At 57.7% G+C, this 12822-nt stretch overlaps 1 protein-coding gene across 3 annotated transcripts in view; it reads right to left on the bottom strand.

Annotated features, from left to right (window-relative positions):
- The window catches only part of CD82 (CD82 molecule), a 50878-nt gene that overhangs the window by 10727 nt on the left and 27329 nt on the right, over positions 1–12822 (bottom strand). For all 3 annotated transcript variants that reach the window (XM_042904263.1, XM_042904262.1, XM_042904264.1), the window contains 3 exons: positions 8064–8136; positions 3186–3310; positions 3023–3097 (listed from right to left, as the gene is read on the bottom strand). In XM_042904263.1, the coding sequence (XP_042760197.1) occupies positions 3023–3097; positions 3186–3310; positions 8064–8136 (273 nt within the window). The remainder of the gene's footprint in view (positions 1–3022; positions 3098–3185; positions 3311–8063; positions 8137–12822) is intronic.

The following is a 12822-nucleotide window of genomic DNA, read 5'->3' as shown; positions in this document are numbered from 1 at the left end:
AGGCCTTGGCCCCCACCCTATTTTATACACGTGTTGCAGCGTGTGCTAGCTTCAGCCCTGGGAGTGGGGGCCCAGCAGGCTTCCCCTCGATTTACAGATGCCGTAACCCAGGGCCTGAGAGGCCACGTGTCTTGCCCAAGGCTCCCAGCCTCCCCTGTCGCTCCCCTGGGGACAGTGGCTGCTGAGAACTTGGGGCAGGAAGAACCAATGGCATCCCCGGAGACCTCTTCAGGGGGGGCCCGGTGGCTCGTCCTTCCCACCTGCCCGGGGGGCCTGGAGAGTGAGGGGAAGGATGGGCCCTTGCTTTTAAAAGGCCTCTTCCCTTCAGGCTCAGCAAGGCTCACCTCCCCAGCTGGACCTCATCTGCAGGAATAAACATCATCAAGGGCATGTTTAGTCTTCCACCGGGATTTACAATGTGCTGGGAAAGAAAAAATAAATCATTCATTCCAACTCGGGGTGATAGAGTGGTGCCAGAACTTCCCCAGCAGAGCCAGGAAACATCCCTCTGCCTTCCAGGAGAAGAGGGGGGCCAACCTGAGGCAGGCTGGGACCCAGAGGCATGAGATGTGGAGCCCGAGGGGGGTGGGGTGCGGTAAGCAGGAGGCAGAGGAGGGAACAGTGGGGTGTGACAGTCTGGACTGGAGTCGGGAGTCCTGATTCTCCAAACAGGCCTTGCTCTGGGGCTGTGGGACGCCTCTGAGGCATAGCTCCTGGTCACTGGCCAAGCAGAGATTATACCAGCCCACAGGGAGGCAGCATACCGTATCGGGAGGCATGGGCCTTGGGTCAGAGGGATCGGGATGGAATTCTCCACTCTGACGCATCCGAGTTATGTGTGGCTGTGTCTAAAAGTCATTTTGCTTTTCTCGGCCTCAGTTTCTTCAATTGGAAAATGCTTGTACAACTGAACCAAGTACCAAGTTACTACTCAGCTCCTGGCACGTGCTTGTCATCCGATAGATGACGGTAGATGGGGAAACACACAGAGGATGAGAAGGGGACCACTCAAAACCCTTATAGAGTCGACCAGCTTCTGAATCACAGGAACTCACTGGGGCCCTGTTTTTATTCACCCTGATTATAAGGTACCACGGACTGGGTCTCAGAGAAGCCCTGGGTGCCAAGAGGGCTGAAATGAAGACCGGATCTCACGAGCTTTCACTGGGAAGAGTTTCCCTCCCTTAAACACTGCCTTCCTGTCTGATCGCCGAGCGAACTTCCTTTCATTTACCGAAACCACTATTTCCCCTTTTGCCTTGGCTGCCAGGAAGCTCAGCATTCAAGTTAGCCCTCAGCTACCATGAGCATCTCGTCCCCTGGCTTCAGGGACACTGGTTTTCCTCTTCCCATCTCTCTTTTTGATTTTAGCGACCCTGTGCCTGTGTTGGAATTCAGCTCTAATTCTCCAGAGAAACAGGCTGGGTGTGATTTATAAATAAATAAGGCAGACTCAGGTAGGGACCACTGCAAAGCAAATTTCACCAATGTGAACCCAGAAAGCGAGCTGCCTGGGTTCAAATCCTGGCTCTGCCACTTACTAGCTGTGTGACCTTTGGTCACGCTGCTTAATTTCTGTGCTCCCATGTCTCAAAACGAGGGCACCATGCCCACGATCTCCTAGGCCTTTTGGTGGGGAAAGCACAGTGACTGTCGTGTGCGTGCAGCAGCCAGTACCGGGCCTGTTCCAGGCTCTGTTCGGTGTCAGTGGCTGATGATGGTTGAATGCTCTCTCACCTTCCTTGTAAGAGTGATTTGAGGCAACTTGACCTTCAAGTGCTAACAGGCAGGGGCCCGCTAGCCACCAGCTCTGCCTCCCCCATTGGTGGACAAGAACTGTAATGCTGGAGGACGGCAGGGCCCCCAGGGTCAGCTGGGTCACAGGCCACGTGCAGTGGGTCTGGGGCGAGCTCTGGCCGAGAGTCCAGGAGTCTGTGCCCTCGCCTGGCCCAGCCACCGGCTGGCTGGGTGCCCTCGCCCTGTGCCCGTAGGACGGGGATTCACACGCTACCCTGAGAGGGAAGGCATGGTGAGGATCAGTCAAAGAATGAAAGTCAAGTGGCCTACTATTATTGTTGTTCTGGCCACACCCACCCCTCTCAACACCTGCCTCCCCGTCTGTCAACATAACACAGTGCACAGCTGCCACAGAACAAGACCGTGTGGGAGAAGCTTCTAGAACATACCATGTGCACATAATAGGCGCTCCATAAACGGTAACTTTGACGGTCACAATCGACTGACCCACCCCACAGCTATTCCCGGCTCCCTTCTCCTTTGTGCCTGTCTTTGGAGACCCCTTAAAGCCAGGGGTGCCTTTGTGACCCCGTCTGGGGAAGGCTGTGGGAGGACTTACTTTGCCTTTGTCCCTTTCCCTTTCTTCTGGCTGCAGCAACACAGATGTTGTGCCTGGTGCTGTGGCAGCCGTCTTGTGACCGTGAGGTGAGTGCTGTCACATAGTGAGTGGCACGCACGGTCTTTGAGACTCCAAACCCAGCTTCTGGTTACGTCGATGGCAGACGTCTTTCGGGTTTAAGCCACAGTAAGTCTGCTTTTCTATTCCTTAAAGCTGAGTGCCTTCCCTGTGACACAAATGTTTTTGCTGACAGTCCCCTGCCTGGGCCTCATGGCATGATCTAGTACCTGCTGAGGTGCCTGACTAAGAACAAGGACAACCATGCCAAGCGCTGTGCTGGGTTTTACCAGAGTAATCTCACTGAATGCTCACCAGAACCTTGGGAGTTGAATGTATTATCATCCCTAGTTCCCCAGTTTGCGGAAGGCGAGACGGGCACAGGGGCAAGCGGCTCGCCCACCGCCCCGCAGCTACAAAGTGCTGGGGCACAGCTACCGCGTTCAGGCCCTGCAGCAACTCTGCGCGAGACGGGAGATCGCAGGGACCACAGGCCTGAGAGGCTGCCAGGCACCTCCTGGGTTAGTCTGGGACAACTCAGAGGGCCCCTGTCTCTCGCCCACCCCCGGGGCCCATCCCTGCCCAGCGGGGACCCGGGAGGCTGCTTACCTGGCCCATGTTGAAGTAGAAGAGGGCTCCAGCGGTCACCTGAGCGATGAGGATCAGGAGGAGGAAGGCAAAGTACTGGGGGACACAGAGCAGCACGGAGTCAGCCGGGCACCCCTACCAGGCGCCCCCACCCTGCCCCCCTCGGCGGGCCAGCCGCACTCACCAGCCCCAGCAGGCAGCGGACCTCCTTGATGGCACCGATGCAGCCCAGGAAGCCCATGAACATGGTGACAGCCCCCACGCCGATGAAGACGGAGGCCCCCACCTTGAGCGAGCTGGAGGAGGTCTCTGGGGATGGAAAGAGGGGCGTTGAGTGCAGCCCGGGGCGGCTCACCCTCTTGAAGCGCACCACCGTCAGTCCGGAGCAAAGCCCGCCGGTCTGGGCCCGCTCCTAACCGCCCCACCCTGGAGTCAGAGTGCTGGGGTCAGCCCCCACCCAAGGACCCGCTCCCTCCCCGCTTTGGGAGCTGCCTCCCTTGGATGTCCACGCCCCCTCATCGGTCCTAATCCCCAGCCCTGCTTTGATGCTCTCCTGGGCACTTAGGATTGCAAAGACTATGTTTTACTGATGTATCCTGCTCCTGGCCTACTGGCTCCGAGAAGGGGTGAGCCGGATGAGGGCGGGGACTTTGGTCCCCGCTGAACCCCCAGCTCCCTGAATACTGTCTAGTGCAGCAAAGAGCTACCTGAATGAATATCTGCTGAGTTAATGGACTGCGGACAGGCAGGTTCTGCTGGGGCCACAGACACTGAAGGCCTGCTTTCCTCCTTATCCCTGTCATAACAAACCCCAGCCTCTCCGGCCCACTCTGCCCTCCAGAGCCTCATGCACACCGTCTCTAGCTCTGACGTCATCCTGCCTGGTAGGCTGGGGCACAGCCACCTCACAGAGGCTCAGAGAGGCCCAGGGGCAAGCGCCGAGCTGGGGTGTGGAAAGCTGAACGCCCCCAATTCCACGCTCTTTCCCCTGACGCATGGGGCACGCGTGCCGACATAGGCGTGATGCTCGTTCATTCACTCAGCCAACAAACCTATCAGGTGCCCGCTGCATGCCAGACGTCGTGCTGGGCTGCTGGGGGTACAGACTGATGAGGTCCCAACACCGAGGAGCTGACCTCCAGTGGGCTGGGGCGTGGGGGGCCATACGTAAACAGTACAGATCTCTGGTTTGGGGGCAGGCCAAGAAGCCACGGAGGCTGGCTCAGGTAGAGAACCACGGGGCAGGGAGTGGGTTGGCTGGGTCGGGGAGGCCGGTCTGAGCAGCTGACATGTGAACTGAGACCAGGACGGAGAAGTGACCTGGTGAAGACCTGAGGGGAAGGCAGTCCAGGCCGTGGGAACAGCAAGGAGGAAGCAGTGGGCCTGACGTATTTGAAGAAGGAGAGACAGAAGGCGAGGGTGTGAGTCTGGCAGAAATATGCGTGAAGCAGAGCGAGAGGGGCCTGATGGCACGAGACCCTCTTCAGGGCCTCGGGCGGGCCGAGTCCACCCCAGCGGGTGCAGGTCGGGGTTCCAACAGAGCACGTGACCAACATTTCCCAAGCCCATCACATCACTCGCGACAACAGGGCACAGTTCCTGCCCGCCTCCAGCCTGCCGGCCTGGGATGCGCTCTACCCGGAGGCCGTCACGCGCCTCCCATTGGCAGGGGCTGCGGACTCCTCCCACGACAGCCCCTGCACTCTCAGGGAGACAGCCGGGACAGGATGTTTCCAGAAACCTGGTGGGCAGCCTGGAGTGTATTGGTGTGGATTCCTGGGTCTGTCACAACTAACAGACTTCCCTGGGGACCACCTGGAATCTGGAAGTTTAACCTGCTCTCCTAATGACTCAGCCTTGGCCAGGGCTGACACAAGTGACCGTCAGCAGGGAGAACACTGGCCGGCTCTCTGGGGGACCTCGGAGAAGCTGAGATCCCCACCCTGGCCACCGAGGGGGTGTTAGTGCCCTTAAGAAAAAACTACAAAGCCGAAATGTGGGTGGATAGGAGGGCCTGATTCAGTTCCACTTCCTGGTCACAGACAGAGTGTTCTGGAGCTCCGGAAAAGCCCTGGACAGCCCACCCCATTCTCGGGGTGCCAGGGCTGGGCTGCCTCCGCCCAGTTCCTCACAGGAGCCCCCAGGCAGGCGGGCAGTGCCCCTGCTGTGGTGAGTGTGGGGGGCTCCGGGCACTGAACCAGTTTTCATTCCAGGCTCTCGGCAATCGGCACAGGCAGGGGGGAGGCCGTCAAGGGTCACTTTCTCTAAGCTTCCCGGGTTTGGGTTCCTCCCAGGGACACCTCCCAGAGAAAAGACACTGGCACTGCCTAGAATCCACTGTGTGCCAGCCAGAACAAGGCCCTTTATCCGAATCATCTGCTTAATTTCCACAACAGCCCGATGAGGGTAGATTTACATCCCGATTTGTCCCTACGAGCCTTGAAGCCCAGCGAGGCTAACAGGAGACCCAGGTACCCAGGGCTGAGACCCCAATTCGGGTTCTCCCCCAGGAGGCCAGCCCAGATGTGGGGTCGCAGTTTCTCAGAACAGTTAGTGGACACCAGTCCCTGACCTCACCCACGGTCTCAGGCTGGCCCTGGTCTCAGCATCTTGACTTAGGAAGGGGACAAGTGGACATTCTGGGGTGGCCCTCCACTGTGCACAGCAGAAACATCTTGGTCTCACCAGGCCTGGCAGCTACCAGTGAGGTAGGAAGGGACCCAGACCGAAAGGGACTGGGGCTCAAATCCCAGCTCTGCTGGTAACGGGCTCAGCCTGGGCAAGCCATTCTCTGGCCTCTATTTCTTGCTCTGTGAAATGGAACGAAATCCTACTTCTTAAAGATGTTGTTATAAATGTAATCACTTGTGTAGGGCTTACTTTTCACCAGGAGCTGTTCTAAACGCTTTTCATGTATGAACTCACTGCATTTCTCACAATAACCTTGAAGTATATTCTATTATCCCCATTTTCCAGATAAAGAGGCACAGAGAGGTGAGGTAACTTGCCCAGGATTACCCAGCTAGTAAGTAAGCAGCAGAGACAGGATTCAAACCATGGCAGCCCAGCTCCAGAGTCTGTGCCCCTAACCACTGCACTTGCTTCCTCTCGTTAAGGCATGAATGTGTGGGACCCTGCAGGACAGGGGCTTGGGGCTCCGGGAGCTCAGGACCCATGCCACCTGGTTCATGTCCCAGCTCTGCCTCCTAGCTGTGTGTCCTTGGACAAGTTACTTCCCCTTCCCGTGCCTCAGTTTCCCCCACTGTAAGATGTAACGCCTCGCTCCGTGGACCCACGGTTAGGTAAGGGAAGAGCTATGTCATGCAGGCCAGGGACACAGGTCCCAGCTCTGAGCCTCACTTTGTGTGTGATTCTTAGTAAGTCTTTTTCCTCTGGTAGGTTAGTGTTTACAAGCCCTGGCTGGGGAAGCACCTGGGGAGCTTTTTCAAAACTATAGTACTCCAGGCCCCCACCCACACATCAATGGAGTCAGATCCCTGGGGGCCCTTGTATTTGTGAAAACATTCCAGGTGCCCCTAGGGGACCTCTAAATTCTGGCAGCTCCAGAGTCTGAGAACTGATATGGGAGGAGGCGGGAGAAGCGGCAGGAGGTTCCTGGAGCCTGGGGCAAGGTGCAGAGGGCAGGGATGCAGTGGGCAAGCCGGACCTTAGACTCTGCCCCATGGAGTAGTGCCTGCTGGGTGTAGGCCACGGCCAGGAAGTGGGGAGCCTGGGCCTCATCAGGGCTCATGGAGAGTGGGCACGGGGAGCGTGGGCACCCCGCTGGGGTGGGAAATGCAGACCCTAGCCCCAGAATGGGGGTACAGTCTGCAGCCCCTCAGGAAGAGGCCAGACTACCAGCCCCAGGCCACATCGGATGTGGCTGGAGGGTGGACCGTCCTTGCTTCCTTTCAGGTCTGAGGGGCAGCCTAGCCCCCTGGGGGCACAGTGACAGGTGTGGCCTCTCCATCACCCATCCTAGCCTGGTTCCGCTTTATTCAAATCAAGCAGCTGTCATGGGCCTGAGTCCAAACCTGCTGCCTCAGCAGCAGCTGGGAGGGAAGCGAGCCAAGGATGCACTCACTGATGGGAGTGGCATCCCTGTGCTACTCGGGGGCCCTCGGCCGTGCCTCCCTTCCACCTCAGGGCAGCCATGAGATCAGTGCAGCAAGCCTGGCAGGCTTCCTGGAGGAGGCTGTGTGTGTGTGTGTGTGTGTGTGTGTGTGTGTGTGTGTGTGTGTAGACCTGGAAGGGCTCTTGTCAGCGGTGCAAGAGTGCCTTGGGCTTCTTTCCTCCTGCTTCAAGAGTGAGAGAAGGGGCCTCCCTGCTGTGGTTTCCCTATCATGGGCAGCGTTCAGGACCAAAGCTCTCGGGGTTCGAATCTCACGCCTGTCACTCGAAGCTAAATGAACTTGAGCCAGGGACATCACTCCTCTGAGCCTCCTTTCTTCATTTGTAAGGCAGGAACAGAAGCGTCCCTACCTCACGGGGCTCTTGAGGGACTAAGGCAATTGTCATGTGTAAAATGTTTGGCCCCATGCCTGGCGCATAAAGAACACAAACAATGGTTGCTGTGCCCGGTGGTTTCCTCCTCAGCCCACAGGCCCCATGAGTCTGTCTGGCACCAGGCACATAGTAGGCACGTCACCAACTCCTGACAATCCGTCTTTCCCGGCCTTTCCTCCATCTACCTAAACTGACTGGGGAGGGACTGTTGCCCACATTTTGCTGAGCCGGCAAATGGAGGGAAGGAGAATATAAGAGGCTTTCTCAAGGTCAGGGCTGAGGGAAGGGCCGGGAATGGGAGAGCAAGCCTCCCTCAACCCCCCACTGTTCTCCAGACAACAGCAGCTTTGTTTAGGGAGGGAGAGAAAATTCCTTCTGAAAACCCCTGCAGAGGGGGCCCAGGGCAGAGTGCTCAGCATAGGACTTGGGCCAGGCCCTGAGGGCAGCTGGAAGAGGGACTGGCTTTGAGGCTCAAGCCCTCGTGTGGTGGCCCTGCCTGCTGCCCCGGACCGCCACTCCAGAGCAAGCCGGGCAGGGGGATCAGAGGGGTCCTTACGCAGCACAGAGATGAAACTGCTCCTGTCGGCCAGGATCCACACCCCGAAACCCAGGATCACCGCGCCCAGGATCTGGAAAGAGAGGGTGCAGTCAATGGGGGCCTCTGAGGGCCCCGCGGGCTGCCCCTGCAGCCAGGCCAGGAGGACACGGCGGGGGGAAGGGGGAGCACCACCTCCATCCCCGCCCCAGCCCAGGGATGTCAGGGTGGCCTCAGGCCCTGCACCCCAAGTCCCGGTGCACCCCAGCCATCCAGACAGCAGGGCCTGCCTCCAGTCTCCCCCACCGTAGGCCCATGGGTGGTTAAACCAAGTCAATCAGCCTCCCCCCAGGGATGCCCTCCTGCTTTACCTCCTGGCTCTTCCCCAGGGCCATCCCCCCTCACCCCCAGCCCATCTCAGGGGCCACAAACATCCCAAACCACCTCTGGGGAAAACCCTGCACGGACTTGAACATCAAGGCCCACTTGCCACTTGCCCCTCAGAGCTCGGCTTCCACAGGAGCCCCCCTGACTCCCCCAGGCCGGCCAAGGGGCCCCTACTCTGTGGCAACCACTCCTGCAACCTTCTGAACAGCCATTCCCGCTGGCTTTATTTTCTTTTATTTTTTCAATGTTAACTTACTTATTTTGAGAGACAGAAAGCGTGCCTACACACGAGAGTGGGGAGGGGCAGAGAGAGAGGGAGAGAGAGAATCTCAGACAGGCTCCACACTGTCAGCAGACTCCCAGCTGAATCCCACAAACCCATGAGATCATGACCTGAGCGGAAATCTCTAGATGGAAGTTCAAACCAGCGGACTGAGCCACCCAGGCGCCCCTCCTACTGGCTTTCACCAGCTGTGTGTGTCCTCAGGCTACATGGTGAGCTCCCTGAGGGCAGGGCTGGGCTGTATGCAGCTCTGTATCCCCAGGGCACCTATCTCACCAGGTGCTGAGTGCTCAGGAAATGAACGAGATCCGGAACCCACTGTAAAGGCAGGAGTAGAAAGGTAAACCTGGGGAGAATGGGTGGCATAGGCCCAGGGATTCCCTGCCTCACACCAGGGTGGCCCCCAACCTGAGCCTACTCCCCAGGTGGGACCCCAGCAGAGGCTCACATCCCCCCAAGCCAGCAAAGGCTGGGGAAGTGCCTGTAGCCGGGGCAAGAGCACAGGTTCCCTTTGGGAGCAGAGGACCCTGCATCACCCCACAATGCTGGCCTTCACCTGGGGTCTGGCCTGAGCCCACCTGAGGGTCCTAGCATGCCACCTCCCGCCTCCATCACAGGCCCTGGGCTCCCCGCTCAGCCATCAGGTCCTAAGCTGCGAGGCCAGCAGCTGCTGATTGAGCCTCAGCGTGGGGTGAGCACCCCAGCCCACGGGGCTTGAACAGCCTTGCTGTGCTGTCATTAAAGCTGGAGCCAGGACCACAGTAAGGAAAACGGGGTGCTTGCCTTGGGCATAAAAATTAAGAGGACACACACACACACACACACACACAGCCCAAGATAAGAATTTGCAGCAATTACTTTTTAAAAACCAAAATTCATTTTAAAAATCTATGATGAATGAATGGGGCGCCTGGGTGGCTCAGTCGGTTGGGCGGTCGACTTCGGCTCAGGTCATGATCTCGCGGTCCGGGGGTTCGAGCCTCGCGTCGGGCTCTGTGCTGACAGCTCGGAGCCTGGAGCCTGTTTCAGATTCTGTGTCTCCCTCTCTCTCTGACCCTCCCCCCGTTCATGCTCTGTCTCTGTCTCAAAAAAAAACGTTAAAAAAAAAATTAAAAAAAAAAAAATCTATGATGAACAAAATATCAAACTTTTAAATAAAGGCAGGATCGGTACCAGTGATGTTTTTCCTTCTGAAAAGAGCAGAGCCCTGAGAGGGCACAGCGCGGGGCTATTTCTCATCCCCAAGTGAGTGCCTCACGCACCTTGCCCTAGTCTTGACCCCCTTAGAGACAATAGCAGCTGATGGCAACCCTACATTTTTCCCCCACTGTCTCCCAGCAGGTCATGAGTCCCCTCCTCCCTCCTTGCCAGATGGGCCCTGTTACTGTCATTTTGCAGATGGGGAAACTGACGCCCCGATTTGCCGGAGGTCGCCCATTCCTCCCATCAGGGGCTGAAAGCCAGGTCTATTACTCTAGGCCAGATGGTGGCCTCAGCAGGGATACCCGGGGTCTGTCCTGGGTCTTCACCTGGAAAGCCAGCCTCTGGGGACAGTGAGGCTACTGGGACCCTGCTGAGCCGGAGGGTTCGAGTCAGGTGGGGGTGCCTCGGACTATATAGCTTGCTGGGAGGAAGCAGGACTTTACAGAACTTGGGAGTTTGATTCCCAAAGACTCCTGAGGCCCTGCCCACCCCAACTCTGCCCCTCACAGCACAGCTGGCCGATGGCCAGGCGTCAGGCCCACAGTCTGCTCCTGTGCACCTCTGACCCGTATGGCATAGCCCCTGACTTGCTCACTCCCTACACTCACAGGGCAGGGCAGAAAACTCCCTGTGGGCAAACATAATCCCAAGTAGGTCAAAATCCAGGACTTCCCAGCTAACTTCCTCGGCTCGCCTCAAGACACCCAAAAAGGAAGTCCCCGGCACTCATCCATTCAGCCCCATGTGGGTCTGATGTCCAAAGACTGACATCTGTGTGGCTGGACCAGCCGCCAGGCTGTGAGTCAGCCAGGAACAGCCCCAGCCAGGCAGCCAACCAGAATGGCAGAGGCACCCTGGCACTCTCTTTCTCTGTGAACCAAGGCTGAGACCATGGGGCACCCCCACCTTAACCGACAACGCCCAGCCCCCCAGGTCCACCAGAATCTCCCCTCAGGGCTCAGCCGGGAGCCAGGACCCTTATAGCAACGGCTTCCCCCAGAACAGTACGGCATCAGCAAGCGGCTTCTGGGTTTCTGTGAACCTAAGAAAAGCTGACTGGGCAATTTTCTGGGAAGCCCGGGGTCAGCAGGGAGCCTGGCAAGGATGAACACGTGTACACGTATGCATATGCGAACACACACAGCAGCCAGAGCGACTCTTCCAAACCACAAGTCTGATCACGTAACTACTTCCCACCATGCACCAAATAAAACCAGAATCCTTCCTGGAAGGCTTGCAAGGCCCGCACCCCGGAAAGCCCCACTCTGCCCCCTGCCCCCATACGGGACTCATGCAGAAGCCCGGACTCCTCTCTCCCCACCCCCCACACGTAACTCCAGGGAGCTGCAGCTGGCCATCCTGACAAGGTCAAGTGCCCTATTACCACCTCTCCTGGGGGCCGTATCCTTCATGCCCAGCACACGGGACAAATGCCGTCTTATCATCCATTTGAAGAAATACTTGACTGGAGCCCCCCCAGCTCCACCAAGAACGTAGGACAGAAACCATGGCCCTTCTGTTGGTGAGCGACTACCCGGGACCCATGACAGGGTCTGAATATGCACAGGTGTCTAGGACACACATGGCGAACGAGGGAGGAGTGAGTGAACGAACAAACGTGCACTGTCCCTCTGAGTCTCTCCTTTCCCCTCTCCCTCCTCTGATGAAAGCTCCCCTTCTCCCTGCCCACCCCCTCTCACATCCTGATCGGCCATCCTGGACCCCAGCACGCGGGGAGTTAACACCTGACTCCTGCCAGCCCCCAAAACTCTGGCCGGAGACAAGCTTTTCCAGCCTCTGGCTCCACGGGGCAGGCTAGGAGCAGGATGGGAAGGGACCCCTCGGCCAAAACCATCAAGCCTGCTTCCTTTCTCCAGTCTCTACCCCCTCCCTCCCACTGCACGGGGTGAGACGGGCTGTCTGTGTCCCTGGACTCCAAACCCCGGCGCTCCCCAGGCTGTAGCCCAGACCCCTGTCTTCAGTCCCTAGAGTCCCCACGGGTAGAACCACAGCACTCCCACCCTCCTGTCCCCCCAGTCCTGGCCGGACTTGAAGCCAGGTGGAGGCCCAGGAACCAAGCACCTGCCAGGGAAGGCTTGGCTCCTGCTGCATCGGCAACTGTTTTCCAGAGGCCTGGCCCAGCCAGGAGGGACCTGACCGCCAAGCTGGGGAAGCCCAGGTGCCCAGGCCCTGGCTGCGGTAGCTTCTAGACCCGGCTGCCATCCGGGGAGGACAAGAGCCACAGCAAAGTCTCAGAGGAGGGGGCTGGGTGGACAAACGGCCCAACAGGCAGCACCACAGCTGTGCGTGCACGTGCATGCACATAAGGGTGTGTGTGTGTTTGCGTGTGCCAACACACTCATAAATATCTGTTGGGTTACGGTTATGAGGGGGGATTTAGAATGACTCTTCACTTTCCAAACTGTCTACAATCCTGTGTAACTTGACATAAAACGTCTTTTCCCCACAAGTAATTCATGTGTATTGTAGGAAGATTTGGAAAACGCAGAGAAGCACCCAGAATAAAATCCAAGTTCTGAGGAATCCCAACACTAACACGGAGAGGCATTTTCTTCCCCTCTCAGAAATATTCGTGTGTGTGTGCGTAACTTTTAAAAATTAAGTCGGATCATAATAAATATCTTCTTTTTCAGCCTGATTTTTAACAGTATAGGGTAAACCAGCAACACAGAGGAGACATAGCCCCTAGCACCACCCTGGGCCCAGGAGGGCCTCTCAGGCCACTCCCCCACCCCATCACACACACACACACACACACACACACACACACACACACACACGCGCGCGCGCGCGTGCGCACGCATACATTCACACACACGCTCACACACGCGTGTACATTCACAACTCATGCATACGTGTATAGTCACACACTCGTGCACATACGTG

Source organism: Panthera leo, chromosome D1 (genome assembly GCF_018350215.1).
Source record: "Panthera leo isolate Ple1 chromosome D1, P.leo_Ple1_pat1.1, whole genome shotgun sequence".
Classification (NCBI taxonomy): domain Eukaryota; kingdom Metazoa; phylum Chordata; class Mammalia; order Carnivora; family Felidae; genus Panthera; species Panthera leo.
This window is presented reverse-complemented; position numbering and strand designations above follow the sequence as displayed.